This window comes from Anser cygnoides, chromosome 17 (genome assembly GCF_040182565.1).
Source record: "Anser cygnoides isolate HZ-2024a breed goose chromosome 17, Taihu_goose_T2T_genome, whole genome shotgun sequence".
In the NCBI taxonomy this organism is placed as follows: domain Eukaryota; kingdom Metazoa; phylum Chordata; class Aves; order Anseriformes; family Anatidae; genus Anser; species Anser cygnoides.
The window spans coordinates 13,539,216-13,560,840 of NC_089889.1; the positions used below are offsets into that span (position 1 = coordinate 13,539,216).

The 21,625-nt window shown below is 45.1% G+C and overlaps 1 protein-coding gene across 1 annotated transcript in view; it reads left to right on the plus strand.

Moving 5' to 3' along the window:
• Nucleotides 1-18,438, plus strand: part of FBXW8 (F-box and WD repeat domain containing 8) — a 51,673-nt gene extending 33,235 nt beyond the window's left edge. The window contains exons 8-12 of the mRNA XM_048063766.2: nt 9,732-9,859; nt 13,723-13,896; nt 15,834-15,950; nt 16,676-16,820; nt 17,034-18,438. Coding sequence (XP_047919723.2) covers nt 9,732-9,859; nt 13,723-13,896; nt 15,834-15,950; nt 16,676-16,820 — 564 coding nt within the window. The 3' untranslated portion in view covers nt 17,034-18,438. The remainder of the gene's footprint in view (nt 1-9,731; nt 9,860-13,722; nt 13,897-15,833; nt 15,951-16,675; nt 16,821-17,033) is intronic.
• Nucleotides 18,439-21,625: the final 3,187 nt, after the last annotated feature.

Consider the following 21,625-nt stretch of genomic DNA (forward strand, 5'->3'; position numbering starts at 1 on the left):
ACCAAACAACCAAAAACAAACCAATCACCCCCCAAAAAAAAAACCAAGCAAACAACAACCAAAACAACAAAACCCAACAGAACAATACACCCCTGAACCTCTCTGATGAGGACATCCTGAGCAGCGTGTCGAGCCTTGCACATGTCCGTGTGCAGTCCTAGGAGGATGCTTTTTCACTGTGTGCTCTTGGGTGTTTGAACTAAGCTACTTACTGGTGAGAGTGGTGTGACTCTTGTATTAGAGGAAGCTAAATAATAATCATAGGTTTGAAACTGCTGTGACACAGGTGGCTTCTTTCATCAGCACATCGTAGCAGTGGCAAGGAAGGTCAAAACCACACCGTTCTGGTAACCCTGCTGAAAACTCATGGCTTCTAATGCAGCTGGTCTCAAACTTATTTGCTTGCAGTAAGGGCTTTCTGGGGGGGGTGTTTCAGACTCAAACAGGTAACAGAAATAACTGTTTATGTGGGGAATCCCACCGGAGATCACAGTTGGCAGCAGCCTCCTCCTGGATGCAGCAACCCCACCATGGTGCCCTACTCCGGGGCAGGGACCAGGCTGCAGACAGACCTGTTTCTAGGCACCTCGAGAAAAGTATCTATCCCTTTTCTGCATCTTTCCTAATTTGCCGTTCCCTAATTTCCCTCTGTTTGTGGTTATACTTCAGGCATGTGATAAGCTAATAACTAATTGGGAAGGAGAGTGCTTCAGGCCACTGGAGTAGGAAGCAGGAGGTGAGCAACCAGATGAAAGGAGCTGTGGTCTGTGGTGTAAAAATGCAGTGTTTTCTCTGGCAAGCAACTAGACCAGGAATGCTTTATTTAGGACTACCTCTGTGTTATGAATAAATCTGTCCAGCTGCATCTAATTTACCCTCGAAATTCATGTTCACCAGGGAAATGCAGAGGCCACCATAAATACCTCTAGGGTTGAGAGATGCTGCGAGGCCACGCTGTCTTTATTAATTCCTTTGCTGTCCTAATCCAATTCTTTTCCCCCCAGAGGTGGAAGGTTAGGAGGTAAAATTGCCTCATTCAGGAGCATTACATCGGTGATCGCTTTTGTGCCTCGTAAAGGAAGAGAGAAACCTACTTAGGCCCCGGAGCGCCGCTCTGTAAAGCCGGACATATTTCCTCATTTAGTTCGGAAGTATTTGCCGTTTGATGGCAGGTTGCATTAAGCAGCACATCAGCACGCATCCTAATCAGGGAGATGGTGCTGAAGCCGTGCAGACGGCTGGGCTGTGTTGGACAAGGACGCTTGCTTGGCATTGCTGCACCAGCTGACATCACGTCGGAAATTAATTACTAATGTCTATTATGATAATTACTTACCTCGCACGGACGTGAAGGGACTTCACCTTGGTTGATTACGCTGGTCACAGGTTGACAATCTGTCTTTGGGAGAGCAGTTGATCTCAGAAACCTATTCATGAAGAATTCCAACCCCGTTTGGTTCTGCCGATGTTGCTGTGATGGAAAAGCCGGGGTTCTTCTGTTTGGGGTTTTCTTTATTTTCCCCAAGGGATTTTATTTTTCTTTTTGAGTGTAGGCACGCAATTGTACAGTTACTGACTGGTAACCTGCTTTCTGAAGATAGTTAGGAAAGCCGTCTTTGTCCGCCTTTTTTTAATCTTTGTCTAATTTTAACCAAATTTGACAGCAGAGTAGAGATCTGAGGCATAAATTTTGTAGGCACTTTTATGTTGGAGAAGAGAAAAACATCAAATCTGTGACATAGACTTGCCTCTTACTAGATGACAGGCATCCATGCAGGAGAGAGGGAGAATATAAATGCTTCATCTATGAGGAAAAGTTCAATTTCCACATTGGTAAGCATCTGAAAACCCAAGGATGCTGCAGTGTCTTGAAAGTTAGTCTGCTGAGTGCTCCTCCAACTCTTTTCTGTTAGCTTAACATAAAAATAAATAAATAATTCTTTAGTAAGGGTTGTTTCAGCTGTATTAACTGAACATACAACGTATTATTTTCCTTAAATACCAAATTCAAATACTGAGATCTCTGTTCCCATCCTGGCTCATAAATGGGTAACAATATAGAGCAGGTAAGATACCACAAGATAAGGTAAGGTACTAAATCCTAACCTTTCCCTTTCGACCTTGAGCGGTGCTCATGACATCCAACAGACGTGCCTTGAGGGATGGTGTCCAGAAGTTGCACGTTCCCCTGAGTCATGCAGCTGGGAGACCCGTGATCCCGATGCTGCAGCAGCATAACCAAGAGTGGTGTTCACGTGTTTCAATTCTGGTTTTCGAATATTGTATGCAAAACCAGTTTCAAACTCCACAGGCATCCGCGGTTTTAAACTAGAGCTGGCTTTGGTCCCCTTCATGTCAGGATATAAATCTCCGAAGAAGGTAGTGCTGTGGCTGTCAGGATTAATATCCTCTGATTGCTGATGCATTTGTCTCACTGATGGGGGGATCGGACTGAAGCTTTCCTCCTAGTTGGTACGTTTATAAGCATCCCTGAACGGACCTTCTGCTGTCAAGTAAGTCTGGGCTCCTACTGTAACCTCCTGTGAGCTCTCTCCTGATGTGGGTTATTTCTGTGAAACTTATAGGTGATTCATTCTCTTGAGGGGGCAAAAATACTTTATTTAAAATTTAGCTGAAACCATCTAATGTTTTCAACAGTTACTGGTGATTACCTCCTATTGTCATGGGAGGTGGTGGGTTTTGTTTTCTTTTTGCAGCAAAGAAATGATACGCAAGGGAATTTTATTTTAAACTCATAACTTTGAACTTCTTGTGTTGCATGCATAAGGCAGTTCAGAGTGTGTCAATATTTTGTTTTTGTTTTTTTTGCACAGACGTAACCAATATTTCAGAACAGGTAGATGGGGGTGAAGGGAGGACAGTAATTAGTTTAGATCTTCCATCTTAAAAACAAAAGACAAGATATGTTGAGATCAGATGCCTGATCTCAGGGAATTGTTTGTTTGTTATGCTGTCACTTTTTGTTTTTTGAGCTCATGATTAGCTTCTACTTGATGAATACCGTTCAATATCACCTGTCTCTTCTCATCAGTGTTGGAAATACTGCTTCTCTGTACCTCTATTTAACGTTTCCAGAGTTCTTCAGTTGCCTGCTAACATCAGTTATCTCATGTTGGATATGTTAACTGATATTAACTGAAAAAAATGAAATCACAATTTTAAAATAATCCTTTAAATTGAATCTCATTCTTTACAGTTTCTCCTAGATGATATTTTTAGGTCACAGCTGTTTTACATAAACCATTACGTCTTGTACCTAATTTTAACTGAATTCCTCTTCTTTGTGTACTGGTAAGCTTGCATGGTCTCTTTTGGTGTCATGTCTCATGTTCCAAAGATTTCAATTTTCTGTAAGTGCTTTTCAGTTTTCTTAACCACTGTGAACCTTGTAAATAGTCTCTTTTTCACTAAATTGATCTCTATGAACTCTTGCTTTCATACCCATAGCAGGGCAGGTCTTGCTGGTGACTCAATTTGAACATGTGGGATTTGCCTGGAAGTCACTGCAAGGAATACAGTCCAGCAGAGAGACCAGAAGTTTTCCTTGCATAACTTTTACAGGATGCATTGATTAACCTCTGCCTGGCTGAAAAGTATCAATAATCCATTTTGATTTTTCTATGCTTGTAAATGACCAAAAATAATTTTGCAAGTTTAAAAAAAATAAAAAAAAGCCCTTTTCTACTGACTACTATTAATGACATTCTGCTTTCTTTTTCATTATTTGTACATTAATGTGAATACCTCAAAATTGGCACAGCTTCCTAGGTGGCAAGTATCTCAGGTTTTGAAAACGTAGCTGCTAGGATGTGCTGTGTATATTCAGGGTACTAATCTATGAAACCAAGAGGATTCATTAGTTTTTAAGGACTACTTTGCCTTCCTTTCACCTACCCTATTCTTAGGTTAGGGAAAGAGCGTTTCTGGGCTAAGGCTTGCATCTTTGTGGGTGGGTGGTTTGGTGTGTAAACATAATACCCATTCATCTCAGGGTACCTGACTCTTACATCAGTCTTCAGCCACAAGTTAAATGAGTCTGGTGCCCTCATTCCAGGTCCTAGCAGACATCTGTCCACATCACAAACCCATCAGGTTTGGCACAGTGCTGGGGGCTGGCAGCCCGTGCCCACGAAGTGTCCAGTGCTGGAACAGCAGGGGTTGCAGGTGCGTTGGCAGAATTGCACTGCCGAAGCTTGTGCAGTGCTTGCCTGCACGGTGCTTGGCTCTGCTGCTTGCCACCAGCGTGGAGTCTTACTTTCGGCTCCAGTCAAAGGAAGACTTAAAAGGAAAAACTGTGTTCTGCTTGTTTTTAGCTTTATACGTGACTTTCTGGCAGGTGTGGGCATTTGGAGGAACAGGTAGCTGGCATCTGAGCTGCTGGATTTGCTGCAAACTGCTCAGACTGTTATTTTTGCAATTCTCTGTGCGGGTTTTTAAGTATTGCTTAAGGCTGCTTGCTGCAGCTAAGCTCACGTGAAATAAGAGTGCTTGTTTGCCAGCATAAAGTCACCTTTAGGATGGCATGAAAGTCAATTTTCCACATGCTCGGAGAAATGGTTGTGTTACCAGCTTTACACAATGACTTATATCTGGCAAGAACTTGCAAAATAGTCTCTCTGGCTGATTGTCAAAAATTACATCATATTGGAGTAAACTGCTTTTAAATCAAACATCCATTATTCATGTATATTAACTGTTTTTTTTATTTTTTTTTAGTGGCTGTTTTGTGTATGATTTACTCTTTTTCTTTCTCTCTGATTGTCTGTCTGTCTCCCTCATCTGCTCCTTTTAAATCTTAGCTCATCTTTAAATTTATGGAGCCAGAACACTTATCTCTGTATACAAGTATCAATATGCTGACCTTGCATTTGTTAATAGTCAAATTTTTTTGTTGTTGTTGCAGTGTTATGTGCCTTATTTACAGTAGGCAATTCAATACAGTTGCAGTGGGAAACTGTGCCCCCGAGGCTTGTAAACTTTGAAAACATTTTTTTCCCCATCCCTTTAGAAATAAAATTCATACTTGCAGTGGTGTGTGCCATATGTTGTACTTAATTTGATGACTTCTCCTGCAAATGCATATGAAGTAGCCTTATCACTTTTGTAGATATTCTCTGGATTGAATGGTATTAACCTGAGCAAAAACCAGTTCCCTTTTTATTGACAGTGGACTTGAAATTTCATGACCCCCTTCTTTTGTTGGCAGTATTAGTGTGTACTCAGGCAGTGTTTTCTCTGGTTGGCAGAGGGATGGACAGAAGGAAAGGAGGAGAAAGATAATCTGAAAATAAATGCAGATTTTGTTCCCAGTCTTGCTGCTTGTTCCTCTGCATCTTTGGGGATCTTAGATTTTGAAGATTTTGATGTTGTTTTGATCCGCTGCTTACTGCTCTCTGTAGTCACAGTTAGAAACCTCTGTCCTAGACAGCTCTTTCTGAGAAAGTAGTTCTCGAAGGTATCGTGGGTTATTCAATAAAGAAAGGGACGTAGGCTTTGTGAGCATGGTTTTCTGGCATATAGTTTGCGAATGTGTATGATATTCTGTTTAATACCTCATCTGAAGAAGAATTATGTATATGATATATATATGTATATATATATAAAAAGTGCTTCACCCAGTTGTGAGACAGCGTTTTACTAGCCCTGAGATGCGGTAAGTCAGGACAAGAAGCAGAAGCGTGATTGCGAGGGAAGCTAGTGATTTCACAAAGCAGTTGTCTGCTGGCTGTCAGCCAGGACGGTGGGTTGAACACCCCTGCTCTTGTTGAAAGTACCACAGGCTCTTTGATAACAAGTGCTTGGGGATTTGTTGTTTTAATGTTCCGTCCAAAAAAGACATCTCCAACGACGCAGGATCCCGAAACACCTGCTGGGGTATTGGACATGCATGGAAGAGTTCCATCAACAGCATTTCCTTCAGTTCCTTGGTTTTTCTTGGAAGTATCTCAACCAGAGTACATAGACCATGCTTGACCTCACTTAGCTGCGAGATGTAACAAAGCTCACAGCTTAGCTCTTCTGGCTACGGAGATTTAATTCTTTGTGAATTAATTTAGTCTTCTTTCTCGAGTTCTTGGACGGCATTTAAAGAGAGTTCCCCGTACCCATCGATCTGCAGTTTCCTGGAGTACAGTGAGTTTTCCTTTCTTCCTCTGCCTCTTCTAAGGAACTTGCCAGTTTCTCAGCGTGTCTATCAGAACGGTGACCACGGGTTGAGACTTGCCCAACGCAGGCAGTAAAGAGGGAAATTAGTCTAATGCACTGCCTTAACAAAAGAGAGTATGAGCATGAATAATTAATACCACCAGTCTGTGGCAATCGGATAAAATGAAGTCCCATTTGCTCAGCCTTATTAAAAGAGAGAGAGAGAGGGGGAGAGATGGTAAAGGTCGTTAAGGGACTTGTAACATGGAAAGAATCGCCTCTGAGATGGATAATGTGTTTTCTAATCTCTGTGGTCTTTAACTAAACATAATGGTAAAGGTACTCTAGCTATTTCTGGCTTGTTGAATTATTAAGCATTCTGGGAGATTGCCTGGCTCTCATCCAATAACTTAGACTTTTTCATTTGAGCAATGTTAATAGGTAACGCTTTTTATTTTGTGTGTTAGATCCTGATACATCTGCACGGAGTATTTAATGCTTTTCATCCCCTGTGTCCCAGAAGTCCCGGGGGGGGCAGGGATGCTCGTTAGTGTGTTATCCCAGGGTACTTCATTTCACACCCAAGTGCTCTTGGTTCGCTTACCTTCGGTTCTGTACCTATTAGGTCACTGGTCTTGGGTGTCCATTATAGGATTATAAATGTCTTTAAAAGGGTAATCCCCTTGCAGTGTGCATTATAGGATTATAAACCTCCTAAAGATCTTATGCTTTATCTGCCCTTTAACATACAGGCCCTTATTTCAAGTCCCTATTGACCAGGTATTTTCATTCTTTTTCCTTGGCCTTTGTAAAGAAAATCCTTGTTGCCTTGGGATATTAGAGAAGAGCTCATCAGAAGTATTCTAGCAACTTCAAAATTGTCATCAGTATGCTTTTAAAACCCCTGTCTTCAAGAAATTGTTATTCAGACCTTAAAATGCATTCTGAGTTCCTTTTGTTTCTTTACCTATCAGGTTGTCAGCATAAGGTTTTGAAATTCATTTACAGACCATAAAATTGTTCAAGACAGAAGTTCAATTTAAAGACGGGTGAAGCTTGAATGCTGAAAACCACAAAGAGCACCTTCTTTCCAAGTGATAGGGCTAATTGGCTAGAAATACACAGGTGCGTTATAAAATTTTTTTAAAAGCAATCTTCCAAAGAATGAAGGCTGACACGAGAAGAGAAGGGATTGGAAGGGGTAGAAGAAGGTGATGAAGACAAAAGCTTTTCTCCCCATTTCGTGGGTCTGAACCGTTACTTTTATAGATTCTCTTTCTTACAGATGCAAACATTTTTAAAGTGATGTGCATCTGCGAGTGAGGTGAACAGAAATCATTTTTCAGCTGCTGCTGCCTACATGTAAGGGTAAAATTGTCTAAAATTGAGACTGCAACAGGAGAGTATGGGACATCTGCTCAGACTGAAAACAGTGGAAACTTTAAATGCTGTGTGGAAGCAATTTTTCATTATAGTCTTTCATGGTCATAACTGCATGTTCAAGTATGTATAGTATGTTTATGGGGTAGATGGGAGCTCTGGTCATTCAGAGAAATTAATAGTTTATGGATGCTCACTTTAAGTATTAGCCCCAGGGGACTTTGGAGAAAGAAGCAGTTGGCCCTCTCTTCTCCAGAGTTGTAGTATGCAGCTGGGAAGGGCTGGTTCAGAGTCACAAATTGGGAGCTGGAATATACTGCTGTTGACCCCATCCTTTATTGTTTGTAAGTTGAATTCAGCAGTTTATTGACTTTGTCTTTTGTTCAAAACTTTCCAAGGAGAAATTTGGTTGCCAGGCAGAGATATTAATTTCCTTTGCACTGGAAACTCTGCAAAGCGTCTTTGCCAGAATGTCATTCTCCCTGGTTTTGGTTAGTGAGCTGTTGGAAACTGCTCTGCAGGTGAGAAAAGGCTGCGTGTTGCTCTGCACCTTAATGACTAACATTTTCAATCAATTTGTAGCCACCTTCTTCATAGGTATGGAAGTTCAAATTAACTTTTAGCAACTTTTACGTCCCAAGTCTCCGTGCAAAAGTAGAGTGTCTCTTGCTTTACAGAGCTTGGCTACAGTTGCTTTTTGGGGGGGGGGTCTTAGGGATGAAAAAACATACTGAAAACCCGTATTCAAGGCAAGTAATTTGAACAGCAGTATAACAGCAGATAGCTTAATGAAGACAAGGCTGGGAATTGGAACTGGTTAGGAGATAATAAATGTAAGCAACTGAGCAAATGGGATATGAATGTGCTGATTCTAGTAGGAAGCTGATAATATATATGTATAAAACTAAGCCTTCCTTTTAGCTTGGAGAAGTGGGGGCAGGAGGAGAAAACCTGCAAAGTCTCTGCCCATCTTTGCGTTATTCCTAGAGATTTATAAAGGTTTGTTTTTGTAGCCTGGAGGCATCCATCACAAAATGATCTCCTGCTCTCTTAATTCAACCTTTCAGATGCATGTTAAAATTGCACAGCTAGGAAGTAAAAGGCCAGACAGCATCACAATCGCTGTTCTGGCAAATGTTGAAATAATGTGCACAGACAGTGTAATATTTATTAAGCTGCGTGCTTTTTCTACGGAAAAGTAGAAGTTAAGAATATTCAAGTGACATTGACATAGCCATGCTGATATTGCCATGGAAACCACAGGGATTTTTTCTGTTGTTTTAAATACTGTTACTCTTCTCATGGTCATAGGGTTTGGGTTTTTTTTTTTATTCCTTTGGTTTTTAATTAAAGGAGCATCACCATGAAATCTAATAATTTTTCCAAGTTCATGTAAAACCAGGAACTGTGCTGAGCTTCACTGGGATTTGCCCAGTATGTTTTTCTGTTTCTAAAAATACTTCTTCCCTCTCGCTGAAAGGCCCAAATAGATAAATCTCATCTGGCCCCTCAGGAAAGACAGCGAATGCGATTAAACCGACGGACAGGAGGGTGAACAGAAGGGAAACAACGCGTACCTCTCTTCCAGTCTTTGGCGGCATCATCTTGGATATTGCTTAAAATCCGAGATGTTTTTATTCCTTTCCCATCTGATCTGCCATTTCAGATGTTATATGTCTCTGAATCTGCTTGTTGAGTGCTCTGCAGAAAGCCTATCGCAGGGCCTGTCAGCGCTGAGTCAGTGCTCGGTTCTGCTCTGTAATTTTCGCTCTAGTTGATTGAGTCTTTCTTGAACAGTCCATCTGTCTAAACTTACCAAATGTTGATGCTGTTTACTTTTGCTATTCTTTCCAATATTCAAGTTGGTAAAGAAATGATTTGCTTTTCCATGTAAACCTTAAAAAAAAAAAAAATGGAGAAAATCTGTATGGCTTTCTCTGCCTGAGACCTAAACCTATCTGATGCTGGTTGCCACGAGCCCTGAATCCCTGCTTTGCAGTGGTTTCCACTGTGAAACTTTCCTTTTTTTTTAACGTATGTTGTTGCCTATCTCGATAGGGATAGATGTGTGTGTTGGCTACTTGTTAGAGCATTGAGACAGTGCTAACTCCGCTCTCCTTCCCACTGCAGCAATATGTGGTTGGGCTCATGCTACATTTAGCCGGTGTTTGTTCTCTTTCTGCCAGGTTCTTCTGTACAACCTGGAAACAAGTCAGTGTCTAAAGAAGCTAGGCAACTCGATGGGTAACTTCACGTGCGTCAACCTCCAGGACAGTCCTCCAAACATGCTCGTTACAGGCAATAAAGACAGAAGGTAGGTACTACCAAGAGCTGTAACCCTTCTCAAATTAGCTTACTTCCTGTCCTGCTGTCCTACATCTGGACCTGCTAGAATTTGTTTCTCCTCTAATGTTTCAAATGCAGCCTGCGTGAACTTCAGGAACAAAATATTAGGTAATAGTTGGATGTGGCTGCCAGTTTGCTTTGTTTCAGAAAGCTCCATGGGAAGACTTTTCTTTTTAAGCCATTTGGTGGACGCAGTTGGTGTACAGCCCAGCGAGACCACTTGGAATATCTTCCACTTCCCCACCACCACCCGCAAAATTAGTTTGGCATTTAAAAGCTCACTTTCTGATATTAAAAAAATAACCTAAGGGATGAATCATGTAGGATGAGATGGGTCCGTCTGCCAAATGATGTCAAGAGTGTATTTCGGAACATGTCCCTCAGGTGACAAAAAAAAAAAGAGACTTTCATATGAACAGATTCCAGCTTCTATTTAGCTGATTAGCAGCTTTCTCTTTAACTCCTTGGCTTGGGGAGTAGGATTTTCCCTGCACAATATCTGGTGCCAGGAATGGACGCGCTGGGAACAGTCAGTGCGAAAGGATTAAAGTGCTTAAAAAGACCCTTTGAGTCCAATTTTTAGGTTTTCTTTTTTGGCTAGTTATTTGTGGGGTCTGATCCAGTGCACCAAAGGAGATGTGGGATGGCGAGGAGCCAGTCTCTAATGGCTCCCTGTTCCTTCCCTCCTCCTTTCTGCACTGGGCATCAGGCTGCAGGTGGTGGTCTGGTGTGGCGGTGGGTATCAGATTGTAAGGCGGATACTTCCCTTTGCCAAATCCCAGACCTCTGTCCCGCCAGTGCAGCAGCTTGCAAAAATGATTATTTTGTCAAACAGCTTTTTTCCTTCTCGGTGAATAGGCAGTGGAATCAAACCTCACACTTCCCAGCAAAGAGGATAAAGGAAATATCTGAAGTTTGATGGGTGTAATTGAATGCTTGAGAGTTTTTTTCCCCCCCTCTGAAAGCAGATAATTGATTTTTCAAAGCACCCCTGTAAAACTACCTGCAATTTTAATCTTTCCCACAATGATGAGAGAGTAGATAAAGTTAATATCCTTTAAGAGAGACTTAAAATTTACTCTCTTTATTTCAGAGTAAACGTCTTGCCCTTTCCCCTCCAGAAAGCTTTTCTGTTGTTCATCTCGAGCATTGACTGAGTTCAGGGGCTGGCCATCACTAAAATAACAAGAGGTTAGGAATCAATAGTTCAGCAAATAAGTTTGGCATCCAGGAGACAGGACCATGTGTATGTCAAAGGTCAGTTTCTCGTGCGGTGTTGCATGAAAGGTATTAATATGTGGGATAATCTACCTACAGGTGGGATGTGACTGGAACCTCCATAGCCCTGTTATGTAGCAAGTCTACTAAATAGGGACCTTGCCACGTGGCCACTGGGAAGATGTCTTGCTGGAAATAAACATAGCACTTCCAAAATGTTGCTGGCATATGCTGTTCTGTTAGTCAAAGCTATGATTTTGAAAAGTATGATGGATGATCCCACTGAAGTAACATGTTTTTGGTAGGGCCTATGACACTCAAAAAATACTCCTGAAGCATTGGCGATTTATTTGATTACTTAGCTGTGCTTCACGCTGGTACAAGATCTGATAATAAGGAGTGTGTGCTGATGCACTGCACGACAGCAGCCTTTTTCTTGGTGGGACCCAAGACAGTAAGTAGTAGCATTGGGAGAGCAAGCATGGCAGACCCGGTGTTACACCATTGCTGAAAAGCGTGGATCAAAACATCTCCTAAAGGCAAGTGAGCTTACTGCACAAGTACTCAAACAGGAGAGTCAAAGCCTGGGCACAAGAAGGCTTTCCTTACAGCTCCCTTGAACTAGGATGCATCTGATGTGCTCCCACTGAGCCCAGCTGCTGAGGCAGGAGATGGAGGGCCATGCCAGGTCTGCATCAGAGCATCACATTAGATTTGCAAAATGCTTTCCCTTTTTTTTTTTTTTAAACAAAACAAAAAAAAATCTGAGCAACTCAAGTGTGCCTGTAATTCTTCCAGGGGTGTGCCAGAATGGACACCTGCCTGAAACCTGGGTCCTTGCTAATGAAATAACCAGGACGCAATCAGATCTTTGTTTCCAACTGTGCTTACCAAACAGAAGAAGCTTTGATTGTCACAGAGAACACATGCAGCAAGACAGGGAGAGCGCTGAGTGTGAACGCTTCCAAAACGCTCTGTCCTTACCCAAAGCACAGCTCTAATGTGTAGCCAAAGCCTTTCTCTGCTGGATTTGGAGAAAGCAAGAAGTCCTTTTCGCCATCAGCAACTGTTGTGAGGGGGTTTTCCTAAGGGTGAGCGCAGAGCCACACAAAGCGTGCTCCTCGCTCTGTTCCAGCATGTTTTTCTGCGTGTCAGATGGATGTTGCTCTGTTGGAGTTTTGGACTGTTCCGCGGCCTTTTATTTCAGTTGCCGAAATGTGTTATTTGTAAAATCATATGATGCAATCTCCGTTTGAGAAAGGAAAAGGAAAGACTTGCAACACCATTAGGATCATAGCGGGGGTATTGAAGAAAATATAGTTAATGTATTGGAACAAGTGTGTTTTGGCCTTTTTTTAAATTAATGTGTACCTGATGGTTTCATTCTTGATAGCCCTCAGATGGGAGGAACTTTCTTTGGCTTCTTTTCAGCTGAGATCAGTATTTCCCCTTTCCCCTTTACTTCTGTTTTCACTCGCTGCATTTTTTTATTCTCTCATGCACTTTGCTTTATCTCTTAGTCTTGATACATAAGGATCAGAAAACATACTCTTTGTGATATGTACTGGATTTAAAACTTAACACCATTAGCTTTATTCTCGTCAACTTGTTGCACTCGTTGAAATCTTAAGCTCTTTTTCTAAAGTTTTGCTTCATTAAACATAAGACTATGTTCAATAAGTCTCTCTTCAAACTCTTCATTCAATAATTTTTGAAACTCAGATGTATGTAAAAGGTGCCCAAAGTCACTAGGAGTGTTTTTGAAACCTTTTCCAAAAGAGATACTGGCTGCTGGGTACTTGTGGATAGCTCTGTTTCAGTATTGGTGATTAACTCAAATGTAGAAACCTGTAGAAACCTTGATTTGTCTCTTGGTTTGCTGCACACTTAATCACTTCCTCAATCTTCATAATAACAGTTTGTCCTTTCCTTGGTATTTGTAATAGGCCTTAGTGGACGTGGGTTGGGTACTGAGGGGTCGGGTATGTTAGCGCTATGCCAAACACATGATCCTTTATGCCTCACAGCATTGCTAATGGTTTGAGGGGGAACAGGTTTAGGGGAGCTTTCTCCAAATTTCACTTCCAGTTTCTATCGCTTATGACTTGCAAAGAGACAACAAGAGCCTGAACGTTGGGAGAAGTCTGCATTTAAAAACATTTTTGATAATAGCTGTCCGAGTGAAAATGCAGTGGCATGGAAAAGTGTCAAGCCACTACTGAGTGAGCTGGTGCACTGGGAGGACCTCAGCCAGGACCTCATCTCCTACACAATATTTCAAGTGATTCCTGTAATAGTATTCCTTTTCTCTGCAAAAGACTGGGTGAATTGCTGGTCGTTCAGTTTGGTTGAAAATACACTTAATATCTCAAGTCCACTTGGAACAGAGATGCAGTAAAAGCTGCATTTGGCAGGTAAAGCCGTTGGATTAAGCAGCAGCTGACTGTTGGGATTCTGGCCCTGCAGTGAAGGTGGGACTGCACTGCTGTGAAAGCAGGGTGGCTGTCCTGGTCTTACTTTCACAACCTAAAACGTGTATCGTCTCAGAACCTGCAGGCTGCAGATCCACAGCCACTGTGGATTAATTTCTGTCCTTAATCTGCTTTCATTTAGGGTCAGGGTGTACGACCTCCGCAAAAGCGAATCGTTGTGCTCCTTCTATGCCCACCGGTTAGGGGTGTCTGCGGTACAGATGGATGACTGGAAGATTGTCAGCGGAGGAGAAGAGGGCATGGTCTGTGTGTGGGATCAGCGGATGGGCACCAAGCTTTGGGAAACGCATGCCAGGTAACTTTGTCTACATGGGGTCTTATGCAAGGGCTTTTGTCAGATCTGGCAGACAGGAGGAATGCGGGAATGAGATGATCCAGGACCAAAATAACAACATGCCCATGTGTAAAGCTTCTGAGAGTTCTGTTTGTTTTCATGTGAATTGGGAACCAGTTGCCTCCCTGCTTGGATTCATGTGCGTGTTTCTGTGCACCATGAGCTTTCAGAGGCTTTTTACTTCTTAGTTAAAAAGAGTGCTTCAGCCAAGGAAGGAAGAATGAAAATTCTTTCTCCCCTGGATTTTCCATAGAGCTCACTTGGCATCTTCATAGAACTGTAGAATGGCTTGGGCTGGAAGGGACCTGAAAGATCATCTAATTCCAGCCCCCCAAAAAAAAAGTTCCATGGAGGACTGATTTCCCCCCCAAATTCTCCCCTGCCTTTTCTGTGTTATTTCCAAGGACTTTATGCTGCTGCTTTTCCTCTGCTCCTTCTCTGACAGCCCTCCCCCCCCCCCGCCCCCCCCCCCCCCGAGAACCTTTAGACCTCAGCTTCTTCTATCTGCCCCATCTTCAACAAGTATTTTACTTTATCGGTGTCAACCAGTATTTACTTTATACTTGGATTTAAAATGCTGGACTTCTGGCTGTTGTAAGTGGTTCTGGCTGTCTCTGTTCTCTGCACCCTGGTACAGTACCTGAGCTTCTGTTCACCTCCTTCATGCATTCCCTTAGCAGTAACGAGCGAAGCCAGATTGGGATTTAAACTCGGGGACGCTGATAAGAGTGTAACAGTTTGTACTGAAAGCACAAAATGTTCAGTGCTGAAAGTACAAGCTGAGATCAGTACCCTGGAATTGACAGAAGACTGTTAGTTGCTGCAAATCACAATTTTCTGATCACGGTAAAATTCCCAGCGAGTTTGCTTTGTCTGAATGAAGACCTCAAGGATTTAGCCACTGAGTGATACCCTGTTCTTAATAAAATGAACAGATACATCCTGATTTTTTTTTCTTTTAATGCCTCTTCCCCACAGAGGAGGTAGATGAGGTATTTACAGTCAGAGAAGTTCAAGTTGGAGTTGTCATTGATTAATAGCAGGTATCTCCTTCTCTTCTGACCCCGTGAATTACAAAGCCCGATGTGATGCAGCCGATGCATTAAGGACGATATTGCATTGATTATCTCCTGGAGCAGCACTAATGAGCATGCCAAGAAGGAGGGCAAGCAGGGCAGATCTGCTGAGCTTTGGTGTGGAGGGGAAAATGTACTCAAAGTGAAACCATTAGGTTAAACGTTTAAAATACTGTTTAATCTATATAGGACTCGGAAAGGAGCACTTCAGTCAAAAAGGCCTTCACAGACCAAAGAGGTGTGCGAGTTGTTATCCCTGCCAAGAGCCAGTGTCGTGAATGGAAAGCGAGGGCAGAAGCAGGGGAGAGGACAGGAGAAAGGGCCGTGGAGATGAGCCCTCTTAACCTGATGAGTTACCCCTCCTTGAACAGCAAACGCTGGTTCAGGGTTGGTTTATTCACCAGTGAGGGGGAAAGGCAAGACCAGCTCTCGTAGCACTCAGCCCTTGCTGAGTGCTTGGGAGGGGGCTGCGAGGTCCTGGCTGAGCAGCTCGCTTTGGGAAGCATCCTGCTCATCTCTGGGGTCCTTGAAGCAGCGAGGCAAGCAGGCAGCCCAGATCCGGCACGGCCTGCGTGCTGCCAAGCATTTGAAATATTTTCTGGCCTGTATTCTGGTAATAGTCCACTAGATGGTGATAAAAGCTGTGTTTATCTGCTTCAGACAGGAGAGGAGCCAAAGGTGCAGCTTCCCAGCTTCTGGCCATAGAGGGGGCACTGACTGAGATGAATTCTTGTTTAATGCAGAGCAAATCCTTTACTGCGCTTGGATTTTAAGAGTCTAATGCAAGTGGCATCTCGCTCAGTGCTGTGGTTTATTTTTCAGACATCCAGTCCGCTATATATGGTTTAATTCCCATAGCCTCATCACTGCAAACATCCCTGATGAGAAGACTCCCCGAGGCGCCAGCATCACGGATGATGACCTTACTGCACACCGCAAGTGAGTAAGGCAGCTCTGAAGGGTAGGAGTTTTGGCACTGCGAAAAGATCAGCTTTATTAGATGTTTAAAAATGGCACAATAAGCACCTGACTCATCATCCAGAGCAGTAACAGAGAGGCATGGCATGTTAAAAAAAAAAAAGAGAGAAAGAGAGAGAGAGAGAAGACTTTCAAAACAGCTGATGAATTGGTTGTTTACTTCTGAACGCACACAAAAAAATACATTTCATATTTCAGCAGGTGAATATAAAGGCCACTGAAGCCAGACAGGGAATACAGCCCTTCCCTTGCTTGACCAATATTAGCAATGATGTCTCCTCCTGAAGGAAAGCTGCTGGTATTTAAACTCCAGGTTTTGATATTTGCATCTCAGATGGATGTTAGCACGTCTAATTGAACTATCAAACTACAATGTACTTCCTTCCCCCTTCCTGAATAGATGAGAAATGTGTCAGCAGATGACAGTTATGTCTCTGCGTCGCTAAATTCAGCGTTCAGTGTTTGTTGCCAGGGCTTGGTGGGGTCCCTGGAAAGGGCAGGAGGGAGTTTTCTCATGTCGAATCTGCACAGATAGCCCCAGTGCAGAAGGGATGGGTTTTTATATTCATCTTCCAGAGCGCTGAATTTTGGTCTTTTCTGGCAATTTCCAACTCTAATCTAATTTGCCCTGCTAAAATATATGATTAAGCTAGCACGCTGTGGTGTCCTGGTTGTGTTTTGCACAGGCATCGAGGAATCATCTATGCCTACGAGTTCTCAGTGGACCAGCTGGCTGCAGAAAGCGTCCTTCCTATTTGCCGCTCCTCCTACGATGACGTGACTGGCTACAACTACAACATCGGCCTCGCAGTTCCCTACGATAACATTTAGGTAACTCTTCACCTGGCTTCAGTGGTCCAGCCCTCTGCCAAGTCCGTGGCTGTAGGCAAAAAGGTTCACGAGGGACAAGTGCCAAAAAGATTTCACGGGCTGCAGGCGCATCGAAAGGGCTGAGTTTTACCCAAAAACCTGGGGTTGTGAACCAGAGCGGAGTATGACTGCCCTCGAGCATATCACTAAAACACGTTGCTGTGCTGTTCAAAGCTCTGCTTGGTGGAACAGAGACCGACGAAGGAAGGAGGGGAGCAGCACGCTTCAGTGCAAACAGACGTTCGTTCCCACTGCTTGTGGGAAAAATGCCGCTGATCCCAGCTTGGCAGGGGACGCGGGCTGGTCAGGAAGCGCGAACCTGGAGTGGCAAACTGCTGAGATGGTGGGAGGCTGGGAGCGCATCGAGGAATTCATAGCCTGCAGATGCCTGCCCGTCCTGAGGGGAAAGGACCGGCATCTTGCTGAGCCCTACGTGATTGAAGTTTCTTTCCTTATAATGAGCTGCTCGTTCTTCTTTTCCTTGGAATGAATCAGAATGTGTCTAGAAACAGGAACATGCCCAGAGGGTTGCGGTGTTTGGGTGAGCAGAGGCTGATGGAGAGAGGGACATGAAGGTTGGCCTCGTCCAGACTGGGTGCCTGGAAACTCAGCAGGCCACACGTATCAAAATTATTTTAAAATACGTAATTTTTCTTAAAGTCTCTAAAATCCTAGATCAAATGTTTTCTGATTGTATATATGTACATGTGTGTTTGAATTTTTGTTCTTAGGTCTGTTAGGGTGGAATAACCCCCTGTGTACTGAAACACAAGGCCATCGCGTCTCAGGTTAGTCCTAAGGTACTTTATATGTTGGCTTATGCCTTTCGTGGCACCTGAAGGCTTTGGCTTGGCCTGGTGACCATCCTCACTGCTGAGCTGGCAATTGATCATGTCAGTTTAATAAGCAGAGGGGATGAACTGCCCAGAGTCCCCCTGCATTGTTAATTTGCACTAATGTTACAGAGAAACACCAAGGCTGAGGGCTAAGATGCGATACCTCAGGTGAAACGAGGAGTAAGGATTTACCTTAATCACAGGCTGCACAGAAATAGGTAGAGCCAGTTAGGCTGACCGAGAGCTCAAGTCCTGTATGGATACGTTTTACTGTTGTAAAATTATTTTTTGTTTGTCCTCTGCCATTGTGAATGTCCTGGTGCAAGCCAAGGCAAAGTAAACCAAGTTTAAATTGAGTTAAGTTTCAACAACTTTTTGCTGGCTTAATGGAATCAGTTTGTAAGTACAGTCTGTTAAATCAGCGCGAGGAAATCGGTGCCTGAGCTCGCGAGAGAGGGGCTGGCTGCACTGTCAAGCAGAAGTTGCTTCAGTGCTTCCTCTGGTCACTGAGGCAGCCCCTGGAGAGCTTTGTTCTGCCCTCCTCCTGCCTGGAAGAAGTATTTCGCAGCTCTTTATTGGGTTTGGCTTGGGGTGGTTCTCCGTGACTCCTAGGCCGACCTTCACATGTGTGTTTGTGCTTTAACAGTTAGTTTGTTCGTGGTGATGGACTGATGTAAGAAGTGCAAGGGGGGGAGTCGTTCCGGTCACTCTGTCTGACAAATAAATTTTTATCTTTTCAAGAAGCCTTTGGTCTCTTTTTTTTTCTTTCCTCTGCCGTTCTGGGAAGCCAGCTCCCCCCCTTCATTCCTGGAACAGCCAGAAGTGTCACGAATGCGTAGCTGGGGCAAGAGCGTAGTTGAAACCTGTCAAATAAATAACAGTTCCTGTAGCACAAGTAAGTTCTGGGGTTGCTCAAGCCTTGTGTCTTTTGATGTGGCTGAACACAGAAAGCTTCCGCCTTTATTGTTCTCCTTGCCACAGTGCTGTGACCCCGTGCCCCGTCTCACTTTAATACATCCTCGGCTAGTTAAGCCGCTGACTCGTCTTATCTGGCCTCGTTATCTCGGGGCAACTTTGTTCTTTCTTCATCTCTCTGCTGCACACAGCAGATAACTTTGCCTTGGGCCAGCGCGGGTTGAGACCTTTTCCGGCCATCCACCTCCCCACTTCCCTCTCCTTCTGCACTGCCTGGGGTGAGGATGTGTCCGTCTCGCTGTGCTGCTCCCTGGCAGCTGCTGAGCTGCTAGAAAATGGATGCACCTGGATTGGTGGAGGTGTCTGCTGGCTTACACAGAGAAGACCTCCTAGTCATCAATTTGAGACCAAATGCCAACCCGCTGGGGTACTGGAAGACCAGGGGAGAAAGAGAGTCCCTCTCCTGCCCGCTCTGGATGCAGTCCCTCCGCGTGGGTCAGAGGGTGGTCTGTTTTTCATGTCACTGGAATTTGTTTAGGAAAGTTGTACCACAGCAGAAGATTGTGTATATATTTAACTGGCATTCGTAATGCAAATGAGGGCACTTAGGCTGTTGGAGAGTATCTGTGATGGGAGTTTAATTTTTGATTCTGAAAAGGGATGATGTCCTACTTCAGTGGGTAGTCATTAATACTGTGCTGAAGTGGGTGCTGGAGTGCAGCAAATGCCGTTGTGACTGTTTAAATGTCAGCTAACCCTGGAGAAGATGCAAATGAAGTCTGTTCCTTAATAACTTTGAGAACGGCGTCGCCATCCAGTCTTTAGCAGAGAGAGCTGCTGCCTTTGGCTTTCCCAGCCAGGGCCTCCCTGGGACTTGGTGCTACTGGTATGTGGTAGGCAGAGCCCTGCTGTGTCCCCTAGGCACAGGTTCTCACTCAACGAGGGAACATCTCAGGTGGGTGAATGCGAACCTAGGCTGAGGCAAGGTTCAGGTTCAGGAGCTGCAGTCGGGGCACTTGGACCAGTGCTGTTGGTGCACCAGGGGATGGAGCGAGGCACCAGGCTGGTGGCCTGGGCAGCTGGGGACAGCTGAAGGAGGCATTCAAGGAGAACGTGTGGTCCTTCTTCCCTGGACATGAGAAGTGTTGGAGCACGAGCTTCTTCCCTCTTTTATCCAAAGGGAATACATGATCAAAGCGGGTGGCTGTGCTGTATCGCAGCCGCCAGCTGCTTCCAGGCGCCAGAGATCTGCTTCGAGAAAAAAGGAGATGGGTGGTGCGGAGCAGAGCAGCCTTGCAGCAAAGGACAGAGGTAGGACACCCACAGCTCTATTGCTGTCCTGACAAAACTGCTCTCCACATACTACGGGCCTAGGGCACCACCAAAGACGCCATGGGAGTGTTTTGTGTCCTTGGCTGGGCTGTGGCACGCTGTCCTTCCCCATCCTGATGGGGAAGCACATGGTATCGATGCACTGTGATGGTACAAAAAAAAAAAAAACCAAACCACTTTTTTTCCCCTCTCTGCAGCCCTGTTTCCTGTCAATGACATTTGGCTGCTGATTTCCCTCTTCAGTGTCCCCTAAAACCTTCAGCTGCTGACTTTTCATTACATATTTCTAATGGCTCAGTGCATATGAGCCAGTGCTGGCGTCCTCCCAGCCCCTGGTACCTCGGAGCCCTCCCTGCTGCCGAAGGGGAGATGAGGCAGCGGTGGTCGGACACCCCCACGGCACCTGAAGTGCTGGTGGCTCAAGTGGTAGAAACTAACTGGGAAAGTGCCTCTCCTGGAGCAGGAATGGTGACGTCTGCAAGGTTCTGGCCAGAAATGTGGCTCTCCCGCCTTTCCACAAAATGCATCTCCATGCACATCAGCTGCTGGTTCCCTTGGTGCAGACAGGTTCTGCGTCACCTCTGCGTCGCGCGGTGCCACTCGAAGGAAGGGGAAGCTCCTTGAAATTTGGTGTAGGAATACGCCCTGACTCACTGCTGGAGAATTTTGTTGAATTTTCCAACACGCTGCCACGTTCACCCAGCACCTCGGCTGACCACTGCTCCCACCCCCATGGCAGGACAGCGCCCACCTGCCCCAAGGAGATGCTGCTGCGGGCAGTGCTCTGCGCGCTCCCTGGCCCTTTATCCTCGTCCCCTGCTAGCAGCGAGGCTCTGGCTTGTCTGGAGTGCTGCTGCCCCTTTCATCTGCTCCCTGTAACCTACCTCCTGCATGCTCCTCATCCCGTTTCCCAGAGAGGAGACAAACACGAGAGAAGCAAAGCTGCGGTCGAGGTGCCCTGGGCTGCCCCACGCTGCCCTTTTGTGCCCTAACGAACCAGCTGGGTGCAGATAATTAGCGCAAGGGCTATAAATAACCCTTCGGTCCTGCCCCCTTCTTTTTGCATGCTGCTTGCAGCCTTTGCTGGCCGCAAGAAATGCTGATGCTCCAAGAAGACTGCTAGGGAGTTTTCTCCTGGGGCTGCAGGTTTTTTTTTTTGTCGCACCTTGCAGTGGTGCTGCACCCCCTGCGCGGGTCCCCGAGGAAAAGGACGGGGCGCGGAGCTGCGGCTGCCTGGGGGCAGCAGGGCCGTTCGCAGCATTTCTGTGGGAATTCCTATTAGAGGAGGGGGAAAGGAGCCCATGTCTGCTGAGACCTGGGGATGGGGACTGGACGTTGGGTTCTTGGGTCCCTGGGGAGGGAAGGGAGCACTGAGGGTCTGGTGCAGTGAGGAGGAAGAGGAGGAGGAGGAGGAGGGGTTCAGTCCCAGCTCCTGCAGCCGGGAGGTCGAGCACTGAGGCTCTGCATGGGTTGGTGCTGATGCAGATGCAGCCGGGGGCGAGCCCAGGAGGGGTCTGGAGGATGGCAGGGTTGGAGTCCTGCAGCCCCACAAACGCAGCCAAGGCTGTGGCTGCCCCCCAGGAGCACTGGGAGACCCGAAACGCAGCGCAGCGTCACTGGGAGCTCCGTGACTGCCAGCCCAATGCTCCCCAGCTCTTGCACCCGGGGCGAGCCCCACGTGCT